The sequence below is a fragment of the Coturnix japonica genome, chromosome 1, assembly GCF_001577835.2.
Source record: "Coturnix japonica isolate 7356 chromosome 1, Coturnix japonica 2.1, whole genome shotgun sequence".
NCBI classification, from domain to species: Eukaryota; Metazoa; Chordata; class Aves; order Galliformes; family Phasianidae; genus Coturnix; species Coturnix japonica.
Window position 1 is genome coordinate 99218237 of NC_029516.1, and position 27296 is coordinate 99245532.

General features: G+C 43.1%; 2 protein-coding genes across 4 annotated transcripts in view; one reads left to right on the plus strand and one right to left on the minus strand.

The window, feature by feature from the left end:
- Positions 1-9278: 9278 nt before the first annotated feature.
- On the minus strand, positions 9279-10994 carry LOC107324101 (forkhead box protein D2-like). Its single transcript, XM_032442220.1, has 3 exons — positions 10852-10994; positions 9793-10520; positions 9279-9656 (listed from the first exon to the last, which is right to left on the minus strand). Exons 1-3 carry the CDS (start codon positions 10992-10994, stop codon positions 9496-9498), a joined length of 1032 nt encoding a protein of 343 aa, XP_032298111.1. The 3' UTR covers positions 9279-9495.
- The window catches only part of AGPAT3 (1-acylglycerol-3-phosphate O-acyltransferase 3), an 88682-nt gene continuing 70864 nt past the window's right edge, over positions 9479-27296 (plus strand). For 2 of the 3 annotated variants that reach the window (XM_015883777.2, XM_015883783.2), the window contains exon 1: positions 10253-10362. The gene's annotated coding sequence lies outside the window, so the exon portion shown is untranslated. Of the gene's footprint in view, positions 9582-10252; positions 10363-27296 lie in introns of those variants that run through there. The other variant, XM_015883787.2, reaches the window with a different exon arrangement.

Sequence of the window (27296 nt, forward strand, 5' to 3'; positions counted from 1 at the left end):
CATTACAGAATACAATCATCACATTAAAACCCTCAGAAAGACAGTAGTTATGATTTTTAGAGAAAATGTTTGAGGAAATCATATGAAACTTCTCTTCTGTTTCTTGCTGGAGTTGTGGTGAAGGATTCCTTGAACTCCTTCCAGCATTGTCTGCACTGTGACATGACCATATGAATGGTGGAGATTACAGCTTCATTGCTCAGCCTAGGCAAAGGATTATGTCCTTATCAGAGACATGATTACATCAGATTCATTTAATTGTTTCTTGATTTAGAGAAAATGACATAAACACAACCATCTATTCCTCTTTCCAACAAGGCATTTACACTGAATTAATCTCTCTTAAGACCAATTTAATTGTTTCTGGCTTTCTATTGTACATTTTCTGTGTTGCTGTGTTTCTTTGTTTTTTTGTTTTTTTGGTTTTTTGTTTTTTTTTTTTTGACTGAGAGAATCTACCCTTGAATTCTTAACTTCGTAACTTCAGACTATTCTGAATGGCAGGCTTTGTGAAACAACAGCTATAAAATTTAATGCTGCTAAGGGAATAGTTTTGAATAAGTGTATATTGGGGCCATAAGTGTATATTACCTGCAGGCAGTGAGCCTAGAAAATCTTGAATTAAAGACTGCAGATATTTTCTCTTATCTCAGTGACATTTCAAAGTGCAGCTAATTCAAAACTCCTGTTCTATGCCATCCTATTCTGTATGAGAAGAAGCTCCTTATGCAGGTGTAAGACCTGATAGTCCAACATTGCTGCAGAACTCTGATGAGTTGTTAGCAAACCTAAATGGCCCAAACCCACTTTACTTCCTGATTACAGTCAATGCAAAGGTTTCTATTATTTTTCTCTAGGTTTTACTCAGGCTTGCAAGGAGAAAGACTGGGTAAAAACCTCTGTGCAGCTAGTCTCTGGGAAGTCAAAAAAGCTTACTCTGCTCCATATTCCTCCCCAGCTCTTTGAAGGTGCTTGTATCCCCCACCTCCTATACAGAAGGGCTGTCTTCATGGACTGGTGACAGGGCCAAGGCTGTGGAACACTGCTTGGGGAGACAAACATGATGTCAACAACTAGCTACACAGTAGTGTAGAGTGAGTTCACTCCATTTCACATCCTTGAATGAGCTTAACTTTTAACTAGTGAGTTTGCTTCACTAGGGAGACTTGGGAGGATGTACTTAAAAGACAATCAGATGTCACAGGAGGCATGTCTTGGGCACAGGTCCTTCTGCACTTAGAGCCAAACAATCAATGCCCTCTAAGAACTAGGAAGATCATCCCAAGTTTCGATGTAGGTAAATTAACATGGAGACATACACTGTTTTAATGATAGCTATTGCAGCAGAACCCAGGAGTCCTTGGCAGTTAAACCTGTGGAAAAAAATTATAGAAGGCAAGAAGCAGATTTCTTTTTAAATTCTCTGAAGAGAAACAGAAAACATTCTCTTTGTTAAGTATATCTTAAATTTCAAGCAAGGCAAATAAACCATGCCAGTAACAGACTACCCTGGGATCTTTTTGCCTTCTTGATTCTCCCTCCTGGCAGAATTTGAGCTGATTTAATGCCTTTTAATGAGCTACCTCCCAGCTGGAAATTGCAACTTTTACTGTTTTTCCCAAACATCCATGTTCAGACCACTTTATCAAACACACTAATCAACATCATTTGCTCTGTAAGCTGCTTAGTGGAATATATTGTAAGGAAGTAACATCTTGTTCAATGAAAAAAACTAAAAGAAAGAAAAAAGAAACTATCTTTCAGAGACTCTGTCTGCCTTCCCAGTACTTTCACCTGGTAGTGCTAAGACTGGAAAGCTGGTTTGCATGCACATGACATGACTGCAAGCTACTATGTGACATCAAGACAATGAATTTTGTTTCAGGATCCAAACCAGAAGGATTTTCTCCTTGCTTATGTTTTATTACCATTTCAGTATAAGTTGGGAAAAGCTGAAGGCATTACAACAACAGACCTCTCAGATGTCCTTCCTGAGTGGCAGGAACAGTGGCACATTGCTCAGTTTTCAGCCATCATTTGAAATTCCTCAGCTGGGTTGAAAACACTGCTGGTTGTAGTTGATGGCTCCTTATGACTAGTTTCTTCTTTGCTTTGTTGCACCTACTTTCCTTTCTATTTAGAAAAGCAACTGGGAAGCCAACAGCCAGGCAAAGTGTACCTCTGCAGATATTTATGTGCATCTGTGTTGTGTCTTATCTTTAGTATTTCAAGGATTGGAAATTGTAGCACCCAACAGCCATTTCAGTTGTGATTTAAGGCGTAGGTGATATTTGCTCTTTTATGTCATCAGTCTTTCTTGGCCTTCATTGTTCATCTCTTTTCATTGGAAAAGTTCACAATCATTGCATTTAAATAGGGTGCTTTGCAATTCTATGTAGTTTTATGCTACTTCATTCTTCTTTTTCACAAACCAAACCTATATATATGCTTACTAAAATAATTACCTAATTTAATATATGTTTATTCCAATGCTTAATTTTTGCATCCATGTATTGAGTGATATAATGTCAGTAATGAAAATAAAGAAAATTAATTTGATACTAATGTGTGCTGAGCACGACCGATGAAGAATGGGACTCATTTTTAAATGTGAGAAGTCAATATTTCATGTCAGAGATTTATTTGCAGTAGTACATTCACTGGTCTGCATTTAAATTATTAAACAGAGGAAAGACTACTTGCCTCTAAGAAGGTTTTCTCAGATGTTCTAATTGCTTGGGTAATTGGACTTCTTTATATTTTATGACTTTGACAAGATTTGATTCAGTCACTGAGGAAGAAAATCTTTCATCACTTCCTTCCAGCACTGAACTGCTTCTGATTTTAACATCTTGACACATATTTCCCTTCTGTGATGAAATTCTTTGAAGATGGCAACATAACAACAGCTAAACCAGAGCATACTGCTTTGTTTACTCTTTAAGGGTCACATAGTTAAATATGGAACCATCAGCTGTTGGTACAGCTAGTTTTACAGATGCATTTAGGAGATGCGTTTTAGGGAAACATCTATGTTTATGACAATCTTCTCTTGGTAGTAGTTTATCAGTAATTAATGTTTTCTCTGGTGAAATCCTCCTGTCAGTGACAAATGTATTTTTCTCCTCCAAATTCAGTAGGGCACACGCTATACCATGGCCTTTGCAAAGATCTTTGGGTTAGTTTGGACTGGCATCTGGCACAGCTCTGTGCATTTCAGTCTTTTTGTGAAAGTGTCCATTAGTTTTTTTTGTCCCACCTTGGAAAACGGAGTGTTGCTCTAGCTCATAATAACGCTGTTCACGTTGCCTGTGTGCCCTTCGATGATCCACAACTGACTGGGCCTAGTGCAGCTGGGATCATCTCCAATTTCATACCTACAAGTGACCGTCCCAGGCCTGTTGAGCACTGCTGGATGTTTCATGGTAACAAAAGACTGGAGTTAATTCCTATCTCCTGGCTTTCTTTGTACTCCCGTTTTGCACAGGGGAGATCGTGATATATGAATATCATAAGTCACATTTCATGTGACAACTTGATGAATCCTGATTTACAGAGAGGGCTACACACAAAAAAACAACCTGTCTGCTCTTAGACCTTGCACCTTGTGGGTAAACTATGGAAGAGCAGTCTCCTTTGCTCTACACACTGCCTTTATTGTTCTCTCCTGGAAATGTCAAGTGTTATATTGAATATACAACTTCACTATTGGAGTCTTAACAAACAGACATCTTCCAAAAATATTTTCAAATATGTTGTCATCCTTTTGATGAGAATCATAGAATCATTAAGGTTAGAAAAGACAACTGTAGTTGTCTAGTCCAAACATAGTTTCACTCTGTTACATCAAGATATTTCCTGGGATAGATACTGCAGGCCTATCATTTCTGCCTATCACTTTTTCTTCATGGTGGTTCACGTGGTGCTATGTGTAAACTCAACTTTTGGCTGTAATGCTGCTCTACTGAACACCTCTATATGTTGCTTTTGATTTAATTGGTTTTAACTCAGAAGGTTTCACCATATAATTACCACTAGCTTGTCTGTAGTAAGCAAACTGGAAGCAGTTTCTTGAGATGTATTATTTTTCTTTTCTCATGAAATATATTACGCAAACTCATTCTGGTTTACAATGGGAAATGCTTCTGCTACCAATACTTTACTAACTCATGTAGAGCTATAAATCTTATTACAGTCAATCATAGCTCTTGCACTTGGATTAATTACACTATTTCCAACCAGAAGATGTTTGCATGTAAGAGGCTTTCAAATGTAAACTCAAGATTATAAATCTCACACTTATTTTGCAATATTGATCTCTTTATTCTTGGAGTAGACATAGAAACAAGCACAATGTTTATAGACTTTTCCAGCTTTAACCTCACTAGTGAAATTTGTGAAGAACCTACTGTCTCTTTTCTTTGCAGCAGATTTTCTTATTTGGACATTCGATTACTGTTCATTACACTTAGCAGTTCAGAGTTTCTAAACTTGTATGAATTACCAATGCCTTTCATGCTCACTTGTGAGGGTATGAGCCAATTGCCTCCTTTCTCTCATCTACATAACTCAAGAAATGTGGCAGTTACATTGACATCTGCAATAAAAAGTGGTACGTGCTTCAAACTGTGAACGGTTTACCTGCAGTATATAAACTAGGTCATTGGTAAAAGATGCACAGACCAAACAGATACTGGGATATTCAATTTTCATTTTTATTTCTTGGGGGAAACTGCTTATGTGGAAAGCTTAACATCTATGGAAGGACTACAAAACTATACCCGTCTCACTGAAATGTTGCCACAACCATGCACAATAATTCCACCTGGGTTCGAGGGCTTATGTTAGCCTGCTGCATCAGCTGGTGGCAGAAGTAGGAATTGGTTTTTCTCCTGAGTATATTGTTGTAGCACCAGCCTGATTCTACTAGTGTCACTAAAGCCATACCTGAGAAACTAAGGAGTGAAGTTCGTAGACCAGGAGTTGTATATGATGTCAGTGGATAATATTGGACAATCTCTCTGGTTTTCTTCATACACTGATAAATCAATAGTGATTTATTTTATGATGTGTTCAGCAATGTCACTCAAACTTTGACATTTTGAACAATATTTATTGAGTTTCAGGCTGGCAAAGCCATAGTTTACTGAAGAAAAGCAGTTTGATATGCATCAAAGCCTACAATACAATACAAGCATATTCCCTTCTGTGTAACAGCACTCTACTGCTATATGCACATCATGCTTCCCAAGCTAAGAGATAATAATTTCTTCCACATGGGGAGCTGGGGGAGGGGGCAGGAACAATTTATCATCTGTCTCAGGAATCTGGCACATTACAGTCTTATCTTTTCATGTTTTACATGTTTATACATAGTAGGGCAGCCTGCCAGTAGCTCAGGCCAATACCAGCAGCAATGGCTTAACTTTGAGTGGGTAGGTTTTTGCTGGAGCAGTGCACGGAGTAGGTATGGTAGTATGTCAACATTGAATTTGAAGTAGCGGAGCACTTCCTGTAGAGCTGATGGCCATTAGGAACGCAGTAAAACTGAACTGTAAGCTACTGCCTTTCAAGTTAGAAAGCAAGGTACTGCAGTTGACAGAAAAACTCTTCTGTCGCAATACAGAAGCTGGAGAATCCAATTTACATTCACATTTTGGCTTCCATCCACTATTCTGGAGAGGCAAAGGAAAATCATTTGAATAAACTTCCAAAATTGCTTTCAAGACTAAAATAATGCCAAATCTGCTTCCTTTGTCTATGGCAAATACCAGAAATTTCTGAATTAAGAATCACCTGTAAATTCAGCTCTCTTTCCTTGTCCTGGGGTGTTAAGTAGTTTTCATTAGCTCATCCTACTTCTTTGTACAGATGTTTTCTCTAGATGGACTGGGTCCTTTTTTCCCCCCTCCATTGTGGTCTGAGACTATGTCAAAATGTGGCTGACAGAAAAGACTACCAAAACTCATTATTAAATATAAACACCTCTTTCCCTGCAAGTGAGGAAGAAACAGGTTCACAAAAGGAAACCCAACAAAGAGATAGGCAAAGAGGAACCTAGGACTTCCTCCAGACTACTACATAGCCCGTGAACCAGAGAAATGAGCAAGTGATCTCCATGTTACCTTTTAGATCTGCACTTCTGCAGCCACACAACACGTAAGGTATTCCTCCTATTTTAGATCACATGGAAGAATATGTATTTTCAGTACAAGTCAAGAGTGGTTTAGCTCAGAGTGCCTTGTAAGATGAACAAAGCTAAAACTCACCTCAGGGTATCTGAAAATAAAGAATGGAATCTGAGGAAAAAGTGTAGGGATTTGTAGTTAAGAAAAACCTGTATTGTGTGTTTGTACTGCGTGAGATTTTGTTGTTTGCTTAGCAGCACGGTCCATTTCTCAGCATCAGGTGGGGTATTGTTTTTAATGAAAGACTTCTGTGCAGAAGTAGAATGAATTTTCCAGTGGGAAAGAAACAAAACTGATTTTCCTTAATTATGCCCAATAAAACATTACAATGTTTTTCCTCTTTGTGTTTGAACTTGATAACCTTTCTGATAGCTACATGTGTATGAAATATATGTATCTACATTTCAGAGAAAACCCAAACCACATTGCACTTGCACTCAATGTGATTTCAAGACCATCTCTCATGGTGGTCAAGCACGTACGTAAAATGCATGACTGCAATTTAAGCCACCTTCCAAGCCAGTTGACTCACACTGGCACAGAAGTTTTCTGCTTATATTTTGCTCGGCTGCCTGAGGTTTTATCACTACACATGCAGAGCTGAAAATCAGTGTACGTCACGTCTGGCTGAAATGATTTGGCATTCCTAAAACAGGCATTCTGGTGTCCCAGCTCAAAAACAACACAGTCTATCAGACTTTCTTAGTCCAGTCCTAATGCAGACCAACACCGGAACTGAGAGAAGAGGGAGAAATAACACACTGTAACTGAGATACCTTGATAGAAACTAGTTGTACAAACTCAAGGGCTTTTGAAAAGCAGCCCCTTTAAAGTATGTGCCCTAGGATACACAAAATCAGGTCCCTTCTGTAACAGTTGATACATATGTACTTCTAGCTTGCAACTTTCTTCATTAGTTACATTTCTTCTAACCTGATGGATGTATTTGTAGTTAAACCACAGGAATTGTTTTCTTAATGCTTCTGTAATTAAAAACTGCCCATCTGAAAGCTGATTTCACTTTCCCAACAGAAAAAAGAGTTGTCTTATGCACTGTGAAATTTCAGTTGTAGCAGTAATTACTTTTCAGGTAATTGTCAGAAAGTTTCTGTTCTGAACGTTTGTCAGAATCATCAGTGCCAACAAAACTGAGAACACAACAAAGCAGAGAATACTGTAGAAATGATTATAAAGGCAATGTCGAACATTTGGTAAGCTCAGAGGATATTCAGGCTGTGGTGAAGACAATTACCTCTTCTAGCTTTCATTCATATTGCTTATATCACATGCACATTTATGTGTTGTACCTGCACTTTTTGTTGTTCTTCTGTTGGTAGAGCTTTCTATTGTTAAGACCTCAAATTTATTAGGAAGTGGCAGTTGGATTTAGGATAGGGTTTGGGGGCAGTAGCAAGTAACAGTGTTGTTGCTCAGTTGTGCATTCACCTACATAAGAAATGCTGTGTACCTGCATTTGTTGGAGTGTCCCTGGATTTTCAAGTATAGATGAGAATGAATTCAGTATCCAGTTTGAGTCTCTTTGACCTTTCGGCAGCTGATGCATCATGGCTCACATGGTATCTACTGTAGAGAACTACAAATGGTTGCCTGGTGTCTGCTCACTCCAGGAATTAATCAGCATGTCATTGCAGTTGATGGGAAGTAATGAGCAGCTGTCTTCAGAATGAGGTGTTGAACATGACTCAGGCACGGCACAGTATTGAGAACTAGCATGGAAATGTCCACTAGTCATTTCTAAAGGTCTGAGAAAGCAGCATGAAGCATCCGGGGTTGTGATGGGTACAAAAAGGACACATTTCAAAGGCAAAGAGAACTAAACTGCCAGTAGTATTGAAGAGAATCAGAATCATTAAGATGTGAAAAGGCTATGATATGAGTACTATGGTTAGGCTTGATGATTTTGAGTTCTTTTCCAACTTGAGTAATTCTATGATTCCATGACTACTAAGAGCATCTAGTACATGGTTGTCCAAACTTTTGGCTTGTATTGTGTGAAGGGGAATTGTCTATGGCTGCTCTGAATGTAACACCTGAATTTGTTTCTGCAGGAAATACAACAGATACAATGAGCACAGTAACACAGGCTGTATTGTGAATTGTGCTGGGCCACAGGTTGGACATGACTGATATAGTCCAAACACCAGCCCACCCCCACCCTGCCCACTGCCCCTGTCTCTCAATGCCACATCCACATGGCTCTGGCTTCTATCCCCAGAGTTGTAGTTTTCTTTCTCCTGTTTCTCCGTATCTCTCAGGCTAATCTACCTCCTTCTTTCAGATTTTAGTTCTGATAATTTGATTGTTCCATACACAATGCTTAGGCAGACTTCAGCAGACGTTGCATTGCATTACGTTACATTACAAGCAGGTAAGCACTGTACAGGAGGACTGCTACTATGTAACAGAAGGAGGGTATTTGTTCTATTCTGTAGTTAAAATCTGAATGGACAAGAAACAGGTTAGTCAAGCTGAACAGACTTCCTGTTAGCAATACAATCTGGAAACGATTCTGACTGGAGGAATTGTGTCCCACTCTGTTTTTACAATAGACTGTGGTGAGCTGCTTCTATCAGGTCATTTCCTCGTATGGTCATTTCTTGTTTGGAAACAAGGCTTGTGAGGTATAGTAAAGCTCCTTTAGGGACAAATGCAAGCTGCATAATGTGCAACACCCCCATTATTTTTTGCCTTGTGCCAAACCAGAAGCACAAAACAAGCTGTTTGCTGGTGACATGAAGGCAAATTGAGGTTCAGCACTGGGACCCTCAGAGGAATGGTAAGCACAGGGGTCTGAAATCACCTGCAGTGTTCTTTAGGAAGCTGCCAGGGCTGCTTGAGTTCATGCCAACCTGCTCTAAAGATACAGCAGGACAGGAGAGCAGCCAAAGGTGTTGTGATTGGACAAGCCGGTGTGGGCTGAGCAGCATTACACAGGGCTGGCAGAGAGAGGCTGAACTGGGGGAGGCTTCGAGAGGGGAGGATGGAAAGAACCACACACACCTGACCTCGAGCAGAGCCTCTGCCTCGTACGGGAATTCACACACGCCTGGAGTGAATCCTGCAACAGTAAAACAGCCAATAAAGGATTTAATAGCACCTTAAGTAAACACAGAACGTCATTATTTGGACAAGCTCAGCGAGCGGTATCTAAAGTAGGTCGAGTTAGCGTGGTCTGAATGCCACGGACCACAAGGGAAAGAGAGAAGTATTCAGAGCCTCAGTAGCCGATAAAAACGCTGTTTTTCCCCCCGAGGTCTCTCCATAACCGCAGAGAGGAGCAGCTGCTTTATTCCCATGACCCCGACTGCACTCTGACTGCTGCTCTCCAGCATCGCTGCCTAATGCAAAACCTGCATCGTGGGTCCACACAGGGTGAGCTGATTTTCAGAGGCGATGACCACACACGATTTCGATGACAAGGCTTCGGGAGCCGTAAGCTCTCCCCACCTTCAGAAGTAAAAATACACAAAGAGGGGTAACTTCAGATCCTGGTATTCTAGTCTGGAAAGCTTCATAGGCTTATCCCAGGCACTCAAGAGAGGTGCATCCTTTAGCTCTTCTCCGTCCATCTCCAGCCCCGTACCCTCACTTCTTCCCAGCATTACGCAGCGGTTTCCTGCGTTGAGGAGCACCTCCTTTATCGATCCCTCCCGCTGCCTCCTTCTCTCTCCCATCAGCTCCATCGGCCTCCACGGGGTGGGAGCAGCGGCTCCCTCTTGCGGCCGAGTCCGGGGGGCTCTGGCTGCGTGGGGAGGGGGGGGGGCTGGGTCTCCGGCTCCAGGGCTCAGCGTGGGGAGCTGCCGCACCGCCAGCCCCTCGCTCTGCCCCGACCTTCCTCCTCCTCTCCCCGCCGCCCGGCTCTCCTGCCCCCAGCGGCCCGGGAGGAACTGAACCATCTCCGCACAGGAAGTAGCGGCTGCGGGGAGCAGCGGCGGCGACAGCTGGGGTTGCCGCACTCCATGAGAGAGGCTGCCGGAGCCGCCGCCGCCGCCTCCCGCCCCGCTCGCCCCTTCCCCGCCTCCCGAGGGCCGCGGCGCGCACAGGCAACCCGCCGCCACCGTGGGGACAGCAGCAGGAGGAGGCGGGCGAGGCCGGGCTTGGAGGCTGAGCCGGGAGAGAGCGGCTCTTCCCGAGGAGGCGGCGGGGACCGCAGGTTGGTGCCGCTCGGCGAGGAGGGAGAGGGGAGGGATGGCCGTGCCCGCTCCGCTGGACGCCCCTCTCGCCAGGCCCCGGCTCTGCGGCAGCGCTTTGTGCGGCGGGGCTGGGGGGGGGGGGACGAGCGGGGCCCGGGGAGGATCGTGGTGCCCGGTGCTGGAGATGGGGGGAAGGGTGGTGGTAAACGAGAGGCCGGTTGTAAGGAATAATAAGGCTGAGAATCGGAGAGAAGCGTGCTGCCGGGGAGCTGGGCTGCACCTGGGTGCACCGCATGTGTAAAATGGAGAAGAGCAAAGCCTATCGATCTGGGAGCATATGGGGTGTTGTTGTGCCTGGATGATGCCGATGGGTCTGACGAGCTGCTACCCTAACGTGCAGGCGTCTAAAGCAAGGCGTGCATTGATTATCTATGACCTTATAGCTTTTAATACGCTGCGTTCGGAGGAAACTTTAGCGTTGAGATAGTGCTGCCTTCTCTGTGCCTCACCTGTGTGTTTTCTGCTGCTCCATCCGCTTGGCATCTTTCTCTCCCCTCCTCACCGAGGCAGAGTCAAGGGGCAGAGTTTGCAGTCGTCTCGGTGCTCCTTCTTCAAAGCAGCAATCATTCCCGCTGCCCACACCATTCGTCATGTTATCGAACTCATTAATTTCAAGCCCAATATAAACTTGATGGCCTTTGCCCGCTCTAAGGGAAGTAGGCAGGGGTCCAAGATCATGAGCTGGCCATAGCTGGATTGCCGGTAGGTACAAGCCTGTTTGGGAGTGAAGTGGAGAGCGTTCTGCTGGTCCTGGCAGCGTTCCGTATGCAGTGGCACTCTTGACTTAGGTTTTTGTTTGAACTGTGGGTCACTGGGAGAAGTTCGGCAGAATCATATTGAGCCATTGATGTGTATTTGTAAAGTCTGATTCCATCGGCAGTCAAAGCCACGCAGTCTTTGTTGATTTTCTTTTGGGGCTGCAGCTGTTTTCCAGGTGATGGAGCATAATGGAGGTGTAGTCTGCCCTGAACTTGCTTTGCTGCTGTTCACAAAGCTCCTTGCAATGTGAACAGTTTGAGGCCCCTGGCTCTGAAACATCAATGTTTTGGTCTTTCCTTCCCATAAGAACCTTGACTTCTGGTTGCCTTCTTTGTGCTCTGATCCTCTTCCCCTTTGTTTCTGTTATTACTGAACCTTCAGAATAAAAATTACATGCATTAAATTCAATACCTTTATTCAGTCTTTTTGTAAAGGCAGCCTTGAGGACTCTAAGAAAGTTTTGTCATCTCCATTTGTCTTTATTTCCTATCTCCACCTCTCCACCCCTTTACACCTGCTTAAACAGTGTGTGTAGAGCAGTGGATTTCCCAGTGTAGCTTGGATTCAGCCAGTAATGGGAGCACACCTTGAATCTCAGAATATCCTGAGCTGGAGGAGACCCACAAGAATCATTAAGTCAGACTCTGGGCTCCACACAGGACCACCTAAAATCAAACTCTGTGTTTGAGAGCACTGTCCAAACATGCCCTGAACTCCAGCACTGAGGGCCGTGCCCGCAGCACGGGTTCCATGCCCACCGCCCTGTGGTGCAGCCCCTTTCCCTGACCCCCAGCTGCCCCTCCCCTGGCACAGCTCCATGCCGTTCCCTCGGGCCCTGTCGCTGTCACACAGAGCAGAGCTCAGCGCTGCCCCTCCGCTCCCTGTGAGGAGCTGCAGCCGCCATCAGGCCTCCATCAGCTCCTCTGCTCTGCGCTGAGCACACCGAGGGGCCTCAGCCATTCCTCACACACCTTGCCCTCAGAGCCTTCACATCTATGTAACACTAATAGTTTTTTGACCTTTTTGTACTGTGGCACCCAAACCTGCACCCAGTGCTGAAGGTGAGGCCACACCAATGCAGCATGGGGTGGGACAATCATTTCCTCTAATACTATTACAATGGCAACAACGCTTAACTACAGCTTGGCACTGTGGTGCAGTAGTGCCTTGCAGGCAGCTCAGGCATGACCTCACTCAAGGGTGCACATGTTGTGCCTCATACATGCTGAAATCAGAGCCTGCTTTCTTAGGAGCTGAGCAGAAATAACAGTGCTGTTTCTTCTTCCTAGTGCAGTTCCTTCCAAATCCAAGGAAGATGCATTAACAAATGGCGTAGAAGTCTGCCTGAGATGATAGGGAGCTCAACTAGCATAAAGTGTGCCTTCTTTTTCCAGGGAATGTTTTCTGCCTGGCATTAATATTATGAAATGAAGCTATTGCACAGTCCCATGCAACAATAGTTTTCTTCTTTCTTTTCTACCTCTGTTTGCAGATGGACGCATTGTTTTCAAATCCCAAGTGATGTTTTGCATACTTACAAAACTCTTAATGAATAATTGGATGCAAAGCTTACTTTTTTATGGGGAAATGGGATGAATAAAGCATTGCTGTTAACGGAAATGAGTTCAAGTAGGTTAAATCTATGATAGGTGTAAGTTACCGTGGGCAATGTAAATTACCTTCCAGAAAGGCAAAAACCCCAACAGAGGCTGTGTTCTTTCGCCTCTGGCTTAGAAGAACATAATTCTTGTTAGGAATGGCCAAGGTACTGACAAACATAATTGGCATTCATTATGGCGAGGAATGTCTTGTTCTTTCAGTGCTCTTAAGTGGTAATGTTGATTATTGGTGGGTGTATGTTAGTCCATTTATAGTCAGTGCTCGAACAAAGAGCAGGTAATTGGTACAAGAGATGACAAAAAGCAAAGGGAACCAAATATGTCATTATATCTCAGGCTGTACCACCGCCTTGTGGTGCCGAGCCTCTAGTAAGGCTCTTCTGTGTACACTTGCGTTAAGCCTAATATCAGGAAACTTGCTTGTGGTTAGTTTCTGATAAGTAATCAATACCATCTTTTTGAAGTAAGACTAAAAGGGAGGGAAAGTGGAGGCATTAGAAGGTGTTATCTAAATTTCTTGTTTAACTGTGAACAAAAGAAACATGCTCCAAGGCCTCTGCAGTGTACTTGATGAAGATATCCTTAAAAGTGTTAGTTAAGATCAATTTGCCATCTAGTACGTGATCATATCAGGATTCTAGAAGTGAGTCAGCACCCAGGCTAGGGACTGAGTAGTGCAAGGATGCAGGCAGGCAGCAATAGATAAAATCTGGATGAGCTAAGAAGGGGGTTGATACGCCAGCAAGGTAATCTCTGCTTCCTGCTCTGGTGTATTAATTGCAAAAGTTGAAATTAGAAATGGTTAAAAAGGTTACAAACTCTTGCTTATGCATTTTTTTTAATTTTTTTTTTTTTTTATTCTCCTGCAATGAGAGCCTGTAAAATGTTCTTCTTCTCAGTCTAGATATGCTGAAGAGTTTCTAAGATGTGATAGTGATGCAAAGCTGGGCATTGCAGCTGCTATACTGAAGTCATAGCAGAAGTGAAAGAAATACCTGTCTTGTTTGTGAAGATCAATCTACAAGCACTATGTTTCGATCCAGTCATTTACATCAGCGCCTTCTGCTTCTGTATCTTTATCTGTAGCTGTCCAAACTTGTTCAGGGCAGGTAGCATGATTGTGTGGTTCAGTAGATGGGACAGGAGGCAGGACTTTTGGGCTCTTGTCTGTGTCCTAGTGAGTATTCAGTATGGTAAGAAGGAACTGAAAGCCACAGTGACTTCTTTTGTATTCCAGGCCTGTAAAGCCATGCGAAAACAACAGTTTCAGTAGGAGAGGGCAGTGACCAGCAGTGCTGGGATACCTTAGTATGCAACCAGGGAAGTGCTGGGTGACATTTATGGTGCAGTTCCTTCCTTCTTCTTCACAAGGTAGCGAAACTGTGTACAGCTCAAACCACATAAGGATGGGCAAAAGAGATGACTGTTCTGACCTTTCTGTTTCATACCTGTGTTTTATGAGGAAGTTGGTATAATCCCTGAGCTTTCCCTAAAGATGTTGGTCTTTACCTGAAATAAACCTTGGGGAAGACGGAACTGATGATGTATCTTGTTGTGTTGCTCTGGGTACAATATTACCATTCTGCTTTTTGTGTGTGTGTGCCTGTAGGTGTTGGTTCCTGAACGGACAGCTGGGATGACATAGTTACAGATAAGAAAAAACATTGTTGCATCCTGGATGGGAATGGAAGCTGGAGTAGAGGCGGGCCCCAAGCGGTGTTATTTGTCTTGTAGTAGTATCAATAATGTGCTGTTTGCTTTCCAAACAAAAGATGTGGTCTGCGTCCCAAAGAGCTTAAAGATCCTTTGAAACTTTTTCTAATGGAAAGGTTAGTTCTCTTGGCCAGCTCCACCTGCCTCTGTCTCAGTACAGCCTTGTTGTCTGGTTGTGGCCATTGCTTTAGTGTGAGTCTGCCTGGAAAAATGCTTGTCCTTGAAGCAGGCACTGAGCTATGTTTTACAAGAATGAAGGGACATACGGGTTTCCTGTACCTTAGGAATTAAATGGTAAATGCTTTACAAAGGGAAGAGGTGAATCAGAGTGCGTATTAGAACACGGTGAATCCAGCGCCTCCTATGTATTTGGGCATCATATTAATCACAATTGATGTCTACTTAGAATATATTAGTGAGCAAAACAGAGTGTATTTCTGACTAAAACATGGTAAGTAAATGAGCTTCTGTGAGACTTGGGTTTTGTTGTTGTTTGTTTAGTGGAGAAAATAATCTATTGGTGCTGAGTCTGTCACAGATGCACTCTTGTGCAAAACTCGTGTGCAATCTTTCCAAATTCTGTGCCACGCAAAACAATGGCCACTATTTCTTCTTCAAAGCTCTTCAGAACTGTTAAATAATCCTTGTGACAACCCTGAGAAGTAGGTATTGTAGTAATTTTTTTATGGATGGTGGAACAATTAACCGGCATTGTCTCCATCTGTACTGTGACAGTGGGATATTCAAAGGGCCCAGAGCTTGGCCTGCTGCTGAATCTCGCCATTGTGTACAATCTCACTGTAGTGCTACTGATGAAAGCTTGTTACAGATGCAGGAGCTGTTGATATGCAGGGTCAGCTGGATCATAACTTCCCATTTGGGATGTAGCAGTGTTGAGCCAGGTCAGACCAGCACCTTTGGTGTTCTTTGCAGCCTGACTTTGGTTGCTGAGATCTCTCTTCTCTTCCACCATCACTGCCTGTTGCCCTTCCAGGAGTTGTAAATGCCACAGCAGATGGTTTGGGGGGAGGCACTCACTGTAATTACTGCTGCATGATTCGACTAAGCTTGACTCCACACAAAAAACACTTCCCCCCCCCCTCCCCCCAGACATTCCAAGTTGTTGATACTTGAAATGCAGATTTGGTCTTTTCAGTGGAGCACGATAGTTAAAATACATGTTCTATCTGCTGATTCAAAAATGTTCTGTCTTCCCTTTTAACATCACTCATATGGTGGTTTAGTATTATCAATTTTCAGCCTTCTCTTGATGGCTCAGGCTTCAGGTTCCTGGTAGTGTTGTAAGCTAGGCTGCTTATGGACTCAATTGTTGATCATGATTGACACCCCATTAGATATGCAGCTGAAATTGGTTTATTTTATAAGGATAAATTTTTAAACCTACTAGCTTGACTGGTAGCATTCCAGAAGATTGCAGTGGTAGCGTCCTTCCTTCTCCCTTCTGTCCAGAGGTCATATAATCATTAAGGTTGGAAAAGACCGCTAAGATCACCTATTCCAACCGTTGTCACATCACCACCATGTCCACTGTCCGTGGCCCTCAGTACCACATCTCTGTATGGCTGTACAGTTGAACCATATATCTTTAATGCTTGATGCAAGCCTTTTTGGTTCCCAGTTGCAGCTCTGATGGATCCAGTGCCGTGCTGCATGTGGTGTACTTTTCCAGTGTACTCTCTCTTAAGAACTGAGATTGCTTAAGCTGAAATGTAATGTACCTTGAGTAATTCAATTTGCTTTTTGCTTTCTTGAGTTCAGTCGTCTTTGACGGTGGAACCTAAACAGGCTAGCTTAGCTCTCCAGTTGCATTTTCCCCAGTGTCTATGTGTGATGGTTTTAGACTTATTACTCCCAAATGCTGCTGGATTCCTTCCAAGCGTTCCTATCCAAATACTCACCAGAAGCCAAACCAATGAACTCCCCCTCTGTGCACACCCAGAGTGTACTGAGCTTGTATTTTTAAAAAACCATGCAGCAGTGTATCTTGTAGCATTTCTCCAACTTCTCACAGCTGTAGCTGTGAGATGAGGACCATGACTTCACTCATGTGAAATGTTTTGGAGCGTAGTCTAAGAATGAAGATGTCAGCTAACCATGTATGTTTGCAAGTTAACTGTATATGTGATAGCACAAGCAAGCTGCCCTGGATGAAGCTGTGCCTATATAGTAGCCCTCTTGACAGTGCTTTTCTGTTTTTAATCTGTAAACTTGTGATAGTAGCTGATCAATAAGAAAGCAAACTTTACTGGTTGAAGAGTTTGTTAGTCCAGCTGCGTATTACAGGGTTTTTAGGGCATACTCCAGTGTACTGCTGGAGTGGTATGTTGGTTTCTCAGTAGCAATGTCACACTGGCCGAGGAGAACTGACCTTGGTGGTGCTGATAGTAAAGTATTTCGTTTGTAGCAACTTGGATAGCAGGTTTTGTAGGTTTTATGTACTTAATGAACTGGCATTTACAGCATCATTGTTATATCTCACACTGAAAGCCAGATAAATAGTGCTCACCATCATAGAAATAACAGGACCTGCTGTATGTAACCTGTTATGAGCCTTAGCTCTTTAAATTTACGTGTTCATACTTTTCCCTACAGCAAAAGTAGTATAATCCTTTGCTTTCTTTTCCTCTTATAGTATCCTTTATTTTTTTCTTTCTTCATTTTAATTAATTAATTAATTAAAATACAAATCCTAAACCTTAGCACTTTCTGTAGGTTCTGTGATCCTGGTTTCTTCAAGTTCCCGTGTTCTCAGCACCCATATGGCAGGTTGATGTTTGAAGGCTGAACCTTTGCTTTTCTTCAAAGGCATAATAAGTGGGAAGGCAGTGCTTTATGTTCGTCTGCACTGGTCCTCCAGACACAATGTAAAGGCTGTCTTGATAAGTCCCAAAGGATGCCATGAATTACCAGGAAGGGTTATATATGGATTACTTGGCTTGCTATGCCAAGGAAAGGAAAATGTGGTTTTGCTCAAATGAAGTTGTCAAAAGCTTTACAGCTCCTGGTGTTGCATTTGGAATTAGCACTGGATGCTCCTTGAACAACTGCTGCAAACAAAGGAGCATCCATCAAGATGTGATTAGGTTTATAACGTCAGAGTGAAGACATCTTTATTCAGTGAAGAAACATTCAAAGAGAATGTGAGTTTAGGATTAGTTTAATACTCATTTCCTGGATTGATTTATTTTGATTAATAACTATTTTTGATTGAATATTTAAGCAAGCTGAAAACAGGCTTAAATATTACTGTCTGTCTTAGAATTGTGCTGATACTTCTGTTATCGTCATGACTTTTTATATGTCTTTATTGAAATGATGGTGCCCTCATCCTTTGAGAAAAAGAGGATCTAATATTTTTGGTGAGAAGTGTCTCCTGTATGGTTACTCTGGTACAAGAAGGTGTGTGAGGCAGGTGGGTTAGGTAAAGATATGGCCGTCTTTTGAAGGGCTGAGTTCAGGCCAAAAAGCTCCAAGAGTGATCTAAAGCATATTGTTCAGTTTGTAAGCTCCACTTACAACCATAGAAATTCAGTAATAAATGTGATCCTAGCAGTGTTTTGTAGATGCTTTGGTTTCACTGAGTGACCTAAAATAAGTGAATTAAGCTTTATTTCACAGCCCCATCCCCCCCCCCTTTTCAGCAGGATGTTCCTTTTCTTGTTGGTTAGTATTACCTTTCCTGAGACCTGGCTACACAAGGAGGGAACAGAGCCATATGCTTGTGCATTCAGGTTTCTACCTGATCTGGCATGTGGAGCGGTGGAATAATAGAGCACTCCTGGGAGCTTTTTGTCACTGTGCGGGTAGATCTGGCTGTTCTACTCCTGGTGTGGTTGGCTCCTCCCCAGTGCTCTGGGAATATCAACACTGAAAAGATGCTGGCAGCATCTTTTCCAGTGAGACTGCAATTTAGTTGGTCAGGGGTGGAGCCCATTTGCTGGGGCTGGTAATCCTTCTGTCTGAGTAAGAACAACCGCAACAGTTTCACTTTTTGGTGGTATCACTGCCTGCATTACTTTGTGCCTCTGTGCCTACGCTGGAGTCTCTATGCTGTTCATTAATTCTGCTAGGCTGGCAAAACATCTAAGAGAAAATAGAGCCTCAAGCTTGCCTTTATTTTTACCAGTATCTGGCTTGATAATAACCAAAAATGTAGTGCTTCCACTTAGCAGTTCACCAACTTGAATGTGAGTCAGTCTTGTATGGTTGCAAAACAACCCACTAAGCCTCCTACCTCAAAAGAAAGAAACCAGACATAGTAGGGTGCATGCACACTGTTGTGCTGTGATTCTTCATGGCACGAGCAATAGCGTGGTCTGCAGCTGTAGGCATTACCTCTAAAGAAACCCTTTTTTGCTGAGGGCAAAGCTGTAAGTGAAACAGAAGAAGTCACAGGCAAGTCTAGAAAACATCACCAAAGGGAAGGTTTGCAGAATAATGGGCTTACTATGTAGACAGCACTTGAAAGTCTACTGCAGAGGAGGAGGGATTAGTTTGCTCTCCTTGCCTGCTGTAGAGAGGACAAGAAGTTACAGGTTTAAGATGCAGAAGGGAGAACTGGAAAGCTTTGGACAAAGCTTTCTATTGCCAAATGGGAGTTATGAAATCTCTGATGCTGGAGAGAACTCAGAAAGAGCAGATCTTGGCAGATACCTCTGGAAAGTGTTGGGGCTTGGGGCTCTTGCTCTGGGGGCTAGAGTGCTGTGTCTTTGGTAGGAAGGGCCGCAGTTTTAGATATAGACAAGGAGAAGCCAAAGAACGTAAGTTCTGGTAGCTTTTCCATGTCCCTAATGTTGTTGTGAAAAAATGGGTTGGAGGATGTTGAGAACAAGAAATTGGTGTTCTTAATGAAGTGAAAGGTGATGGCAAAGCTTAGCTGTGAAGGACTGGGGACAGCTGGATGAGGTGACCTCTTGAAATCCTCTTCAGCTGTGCACATTGCCCTTTAATTTTGATTGAGACTCATGTTCCAAGCCACCTCTGCTCTGGAATCCTCACATGCTGTAAATTCCAGCACAGGGAAGCAATCTGTGCATCAGACTGAATGACTCTGGGAAGGGAATCAGTGTTTTCACTCTTCTGGCAAGGGGTCCTTTCACATAGTGGCTACTTCATGCCTTCCTTTATAAGTGTATGGAAACAATTCACTTGCAGTCCATGTGTCCTGGGCAGAGGAGGACGTGTTGACCTCATGGATCAGCCTCAAGACTGGAGCTCAAATTCAATTACTGCAAAGAATTTTGTGTTCATTTCCTTTGTTTTGCCATTTCTCATCCCTTCAGTTCTCAGTAAATTTCTGTGGCACCAGATTAATTCCCAACAACCAGCCAGAGTAGCTTAGAGTTGCCCTGGCCAGAAGCTGTAACTACCAGCAATGTGTGGAGGGCACTAAAGAGAAGCTGGAAGGCTGAGTAACCCTCATTCACAAGCTAGCTTGCTTGTGCCATCAGAATTTCAATGCAAGCACCGATTCTTGTTCTGCTCGCCTTTTTGGCATTGCAGCCACTGCACAAAGCTGGTAGGTGCTGGAGTAGTTGTGCAAAATGGTAAGCGATGAATTAAAATCTGAGTCAAGTTTCTGGCTCCCTGTGCTGACGAGTGTTAGAGATGAAGTATCAGAAAATTATGGGCTGTGATGGTCTGTCACTCCGTGTGAACAGAAAAGAAATATTAACCAGCTTCCTTAAATGCTTTCTTTTACATTTGGTATGCCCAAATTGTTTGGCAGGATATATGGTCTTTTCTTGCTGGTAAAACACATGTGATCTAGGATGCTCCATGCAAGGAACTTCTTGTTCTTCGTGTTCTTTTTCCAGCAATGGCCAGTGCCTAACCTTGGCATCACTAAACTGTCATCAGCTGCATTTGAGGAACTCACTGAATGTGTGGATATCTCTGATGTAAATGAGAGACAGCTTGCTTCCTTAGGACTGTGAGAAATTTCAGTCTTCCCGTCACTGACTGCAGAGCAAGTGCCTAGGTAGGAGAGAGAAGAGATAAATTAAGCCTCTATTGGATGACTCAATAGCTTTTGTGCGAGTTCGTAACATGCTGCTTTTTAAAATGCCATATGTTCTTATGAGAGGGGAGCCCCACTGGGTTCCTGCCTTAATTCCAGAGTGCACTTAAAATGTGATTCTGGAAGCACTGTGGGTAGTACATAGTGTCTGGTATGTGGAACCTGTGTCTTGGAAAACCATGTTTGTTTGGTTTTTTTTACGGATAACATAATAATTGGAATTCACAAATACAATGTAATTCACTGAAATTATACCTGAGAGAAAAGATGTAAATAACAGAAAGGTGCTTGGTCTGGCAGAGTGGTGAGTCCTCACGAGCTTTGTGCTTCTATACCTGAAAGTAATTGTTTCACAAATTAAAAGCCCGCTGCACTGATATAGATCCTGTCTACAGCTGTGTCTGTCCTAGGGCAGCTTTGTTTAACAGGTCCTAACAGTATCAGACACACACCATTGGCTGTATTTCCTCCCCCTGCAGCTGAATTCTTGCAAGAAACCTTATCAAGGAGAAGGCAGATCTGCTGAGACAGGTGGATTACTGGATATCCACCTTATCCTGATTGCTCGATGTAATTTTCTCTTGCTCACCTCTTCCTCCTCTTCCTTGTTTCATTCCACTTACTGTGGGTTTCATCAGAGCTCTTTCTTAATCATTTAGTTCAGTTGCCAAATTGCAGTAATGAACAGGTAAGTTTAATGCTGTGCTGCATGGCAGATGAAGTCATTGTGCTAGCAGTGCTTAATCTTGGTCTGTGCATTTGATTTTTGTACTTGTGGTGTAATTGGATCAGATTTTCTTAATTTTACCTGTAATTGGTTTGTACTGACAATAGGAGAGGAAGGAGGAGCATGGAGGGAATGAGCAAGACTGAAATACTCCCACGTTTTCTTGCATTTGTGTCTGTATGTGTGTTGGCTGATGATGAACGATGCTGTCAGGAGGCTTATCGCCCAGCAGTCTGCTCTGTCAGGTTTTCTGTGGCAGACAGGACTTGAGCTTCATGGCTGAAGAGTAAATGAAGGCCCCCTCAGCTCCATGTGGTACTGGTAACCCTGGGGGCTTCTCTAGGCCTGACAGTACTTTGTGTTGTTACTATTTCAGCTGTGAACTAAGTCATCAGGGTTTGGGGAAGGGTCTTGCTGAAGAAGAGGAGATTATGAAGGAGATGCTGAAAAGGGAAGGCTGTACAGGGTCATTTGCTTTCCCTTTTGCTTTCTTGGACTGCTTCGCACTAGATTCCTGAAGCAGATCTCTCATGGCCTCTCTTTACATCTTCTCTTATCTCCTTGGTGGAAGTGAGCTTAGATCTTGAATCCATTTATCACATACCCATCCTCATCCCTGGAGGCGCTCAAGGCCAGGTTGGATGGGGCCCTGGGCAACCTGAGCTGGTGGGAGGCAGCCCTGCCCATGGCAGGGAGTTGGAACTAGATGGGCTTTAAGGTCCCTTCCAAAACCAAACCATTCTGTGATTCCATGATTTCCTCTTTTCTCTGCAATGTGCTCATTGCATTGTCTCTGCTTCTTCCTCCCTTCCATACCCAGCTGAGAAGCTTCCCAGCTCCCAGAGGATGGGAAGAAGCCTCCCAGAGGATGATGGGGTAGAGCTCTTCTTTAGAGGGCTTCTACAAGTGCCTGAGGGCTACTTCCCCTTTTCTGGGAGGGGTGGGGGGGGGTGGGAGTATCATTGCTTTTTCTAGAGAATCCTAGTTTGCTTCAGTTCTGGATGCAATTCTAAATTATGAAGAGATCCTATCTTAAGACTTGTTCAGATGTTAACTGTTCTCACAGTTCCTGTGATGGAAGTGATAGCTTCTGCACTCACTGAGGGAGCTGCGTAAGCTTGCTAAAGACCCTGGTTATGTTGGCCAGTTCTCCACTGCAGCTTTTTTGGTTATATGATGGAAGGTTATTTTAGCAACGAGAATGTAAATTGGGTCAAAAATCAAACTTCAGCAGAGGCTGATTAGTTGTGCATAGGTATGTTTTGGTTGCTGGGCATTGCTCACAATAGAATTTGGAAGAATCGTTCAATTTCATTTCTCCTAGTGGTCTTTCCTGTCTGCAAACTGTGGCTTTCCTGATATGACTTCACTTCAGACTGCTGAACACTGGTTTCTGTTCTGTACTAAATGTACATTTGTCTGTCACAAACGTTTTGGCGAAAATAATAAAACCCAAAGAGGAACAAATGTATTTCCTTTTGTCTTTGTGCTTTTTTTCCCCCCTAGAGATTAACTGTGGTTATGTTTTGTTATGACCTCTGCCTTTCCTAATCTGAGTTTGAAATTCACACTTCTGCCAGTGAGCAGAGCAAATTTAATAAAACACTCAGGTAAGATGAGGTGAAGATGTTGGAGTCTTAAGCCATGCTTCTGTCATGTTTGTGGTGTCACGGTGCTTCCCATATGTAATCACAATGGCCTTGGAATGTCTGAGTAGAAAATGCCTTAGGAAGGTGTTTGTATCAGGTAATTAATGCTTTTAATACCTAGAAAACGTGCTTTTGAGTTTGCGATGTATACTCTTACATATTGGAGCCTTATCTTGTTCTAAACTAAAAGAGAAACTGCTCTGATATCTCACAAAGTGATAATGGGAAATAATGCACTTGAACCATTGGACTGTGTAGGAGTAGAGTTACAGCACGTCTCTTTGCATGTTGTGAAAACAAAGTCCTTCTGTGCTGCTGTCCTCTGCCTTCTGCACAGCTCAGTCTGTAGTGTGCGGTCTTTCTCTCATGATCACTATTCTCAAAGTTTCAGACCTACACCGTGCAAAGCTTTTCAAATATTTGCTTTGAGGAAGCAACTCTCATTTCTGTGTACTGAAATCATGTGGCCTTGCACTAAAGGGACATGCTGAAAGGAAGTAGTGAAATGGGCTGGGCTGGGACTAATCACAGAATCATAGAATGGTCTGGGCTGGAAGAGGTCTCAAGGATTATCTGGTTCTTCTGGGTTGCCACCCAGCAAGTCAGCTGTATGTAAGTATCAGCTCAGTCTGCCCATGGCCCAAACCAACCTGGTCTGAAATACCTTCAGGGACGGGGTATCCACAGCTTCTCTGATCAATCCAGTTCTCACCTGTCCTGGTGGGTTGAATCAGGTGTCTGAGCATCTGATGTCGTTTTAGGCACTTGATATTTCAGAAAGGAGGTTGTGGCGAGGTGGGGATCAGCCTCTTTTTCTGTGTAATTTGTGATAGGACTAAAGGGAATGGACTCAGGTTGTACTATGGGAGTTTCAGATTGGATAATAAGAATTCCTTCTCACAAAGAGTGGTCAGGCACTGGAACAGGTTGCCCAGGGAGGTGGTTGAGTTACCATCCCTGCATCCACAGAGGTGGTCGGGAAATGTTTAGATGTTGTACTAAGGGACATGATTTAGTGGAGAAATGGTGGTGGTAGGTGGATGGGTGGACTGGGTGATCTTTGAGGTGTTTTCCAGCCTTGGTGATTGTGCGATTCTTTTGGCATGGAATCACTACTCACCATGAGTGCAAGTTTTCCAGCTGTCTGGTGTCACATTAGCTTGTCCCTCAAAGATGTCATGGGTATACCTTGGAGATGTTTAAAAATGGCATTGTTGCCTATGTTTAAAAACAGAACTCTCCCGTAAGTGTTAGAAAAATCTCAGATCTGCTGCTTTTTATCTGCCTGGCAACCTGGAAGAGTTCATCATCAATAGATCTTTCCTCAGACTTCAGTTTTATTCATCTCCCTGCCTTAGCATTTGTGTTTAAAGCCTGAACTGGAAGAGCCAATGTGCAAATCTGACCATGGGGCAGCGTGTGGATTCTGTTACTTTAAGTTACTTGACACTCACAGAAATGTAATCTAATTGTTATAAGATTACTTACTGAAGGTTGAATAGATGGATTGAAAAGTTGAATCCGTGGATTCAACACTGGAAAAATCCAGTTGTCTGAGAGCTTAAACAATGCGGTTTCTATGGTGGATGGGTTTATGGGATTGTGAGTGCTGCAAACTTCAATATTTTTATTGTTGACAGGATCAAGATTTTTACTATATATTAAATAGTTTCCAGAAAGCTGTGCAGAGTCTGATTGTTTGCTTTCTTCCCTATTCCTGGCTGGCAGTATCATAGCTGTCTTAATGAAATAGCCTTTGTCGTAACAGAGGCGTGCAGTCTAACAAATTGAGCAAGATAGGGAATGGATTGTGGTGGTGGGCTTTGTTCACTGTTTCAAGTTTTGTGTCCAAACTGCTGCCACCTTTTTTTGCAATTGTCATAATCACCATCCAAGTCTGAAATACCATTTATGAGTGAAGGAGCTATTATGGCCAGAACATCTTATAATAGGAAGTGCAACCCCCATCTTGAGCTGTGGAAGGATTGGTGTTGGTATTAAGAGAAAGCACAGCCTCTGAACAGTGGTCTTATCAATGATGCAGACTCAGGGTAAGACTTGTGGAGTCTCTGAATGTTGCTGATCTTGGTGTCTAAATGTCTATCAGAAATTTAGGTGATGCATTTTGTCACTAAGCACTCAGTTCTAAAGAAGAAAAAGCAACCAAGCAACCTCCCCCTACCTTAAAACCTCAGCCAACAACAAAACCAAACAATATGAGTGTATGCACATGCTCTTAAAGTGTCTACACAGATTTAGTTGTTCAGTATTTTGAGTAAGCATTTCATGTTTTTAATATGTTTCCAGGAGGAAAGAATGCATTCAGTGGAAGGAGAAAAGGCATGTATCTGTGCTGTTGTTGTTTTTAATAAGCACATATTCCTTTTCTTTCTCTCTCTTCTTTTTAAATTATATTTAATATAGCTTATTGTACTGCTGAGAAGCAAGTATTCTTCCCTTTGGGGTGCGTGAGGTGCTGCTTATAGTTGAAATATCTGACTTTAGAATGATATGTTAACTGTGTGCTTCTCTTTACTGTTCCTTTATGTAAAAATCACCCAGCACTCTTATATGGCTCAAAATGTATCCCATTCACTAGTGTGTATGAGGGTTGCTCCAAAAGTAGTGCCTCCTATTTTATTGTGTTGGCCCACAGTGTCAGAGGTGGATGTTAGTGGTGAGGCAGTAGAGGTTGAATCTTCTCACCAATATTCTGCATGCAGGCTCTTGTTTATTGCTGACAAAAATGCATAGCCAATGGTGGGAACTGTATTGACAAATAGTGTTTTGTAGCTGAGAATTTGCTCTTTCTGACAGTGCTGTTGGGCATTTTGTATCTGTTGTAGTTTCCATGGAAATAAATAGGAAGCATCACTTTTGGAACGACTTACATACATTGTAAAGCCATGTCATTCATACAACAGCATATTACGTTATAATGAAATGGATAAAGACTACTGTAATTTTGTGCTCTGTAAATAGTTCAGCATGCGTCTGAGGACTGTAATCAAATGCTGCTTTGTGGTATAACAAACTGCTGGCTGTGGCTGAGCGTGTTTGCACAGGGTGAACAGAACTTGGGCCAGAGGCAGCAGGGGAGCCTGGGGCACTTTGGTAGAGGCTGAATGGATGGACAAGGTAATACTGCATTAACAGCCAAGCGTGGCACTTGGAGGAACATGCTGCTAAGAACTCGGCTATTTCTTGTGGCTGCCACATGAAATGTGCTCAGAGATAAATCTGCTCAGGTTGACTTTTGCCCACCAGTAAAACTTGTTGAAGGTTATGACAATATTTCTCAAAATCATCTGTCAGACTGTATGTGGAACACCGGCGATGACCTAGGAGATGCGGAGGGTGTTCTGTGTTTGCTTTGCTTGTGCACTTTCCCCTAGTTACGTAACTTTTCCAAAAGGCATTTATATTTCAAGCAAGGTGAGATTGCAGCCGGATCTTTGAAGGATGCTGTGTGTTGAATACTGATGTGAGTGGTGTTATATAAACAAGCATTGGTAAATAATTGCTGTTCTGTTCCGGATATGATTAGAACCAATGCAGGCTGGGTCCAGCTGTTTTAGCTATGTCTTCCTAATCGCTTGGCTTAACAGCTGTGTGTGCAGTTGGACACATCTGGCAGTAGCAAACATGCAAGCATCTCAGCAGCTGCTTCTTGAGGCCTCATCTGGAATATCCAGTTTCTGGGCTCCCCAGTACAAAAAGACAGGATCTCTTGGAAACAGTCAGCAGAGGGCCACAAGATGGTGAAGGGCCTGGAGCATCTCCCTATAAGGAGAGACTAAGTAACTGGTCGTTTAGCCTTGAGAAAAGAAGGCTGAGAGGACTTGATCCAGGTTTATAAATACCAGAGGGTGTGGGAGCCATAGTGGCAAAGGCTGGTCTCTTTTCAGTAGTGCACGGGGACAGGACTAGGGGTAATGGGATGAAACTACAGCATAGGAAATTCCGCACGAATGTGTGCAAGAACTTCTTTACAGTGAGGGTGACGGAGCACTGGAACAGGCTGCCCAGGGAGGTGGTGGAGTCTCCTTCTCTGGAGATATTCAAGACCCCCCTGGACACCTACTTGTGTGACGTGGTGTAGGGAACCTGATTTGGCAGGGAGGTTGGACTTGATGATCTCTAGAGGTCCCTTCCTACCCCTACAGTTCTGTGATTCTTGTAGTGATGAAGAGCATAGCTTTATCTGGGGTGTCTCCTGCTGATTTGTACAACCATTTGAGTTGGAAGGAACCCTTCAAGACCATCTGGTCCTACTCCCCTGCAGTGAATGAGGACATCTACAGTTACACCAGGTTGCTCAAAGCCCTGCCTGACCTTGAGAGTCTCCAGGGACAGAGCATCCATCACTTCTCTGGGCAACCTGTGC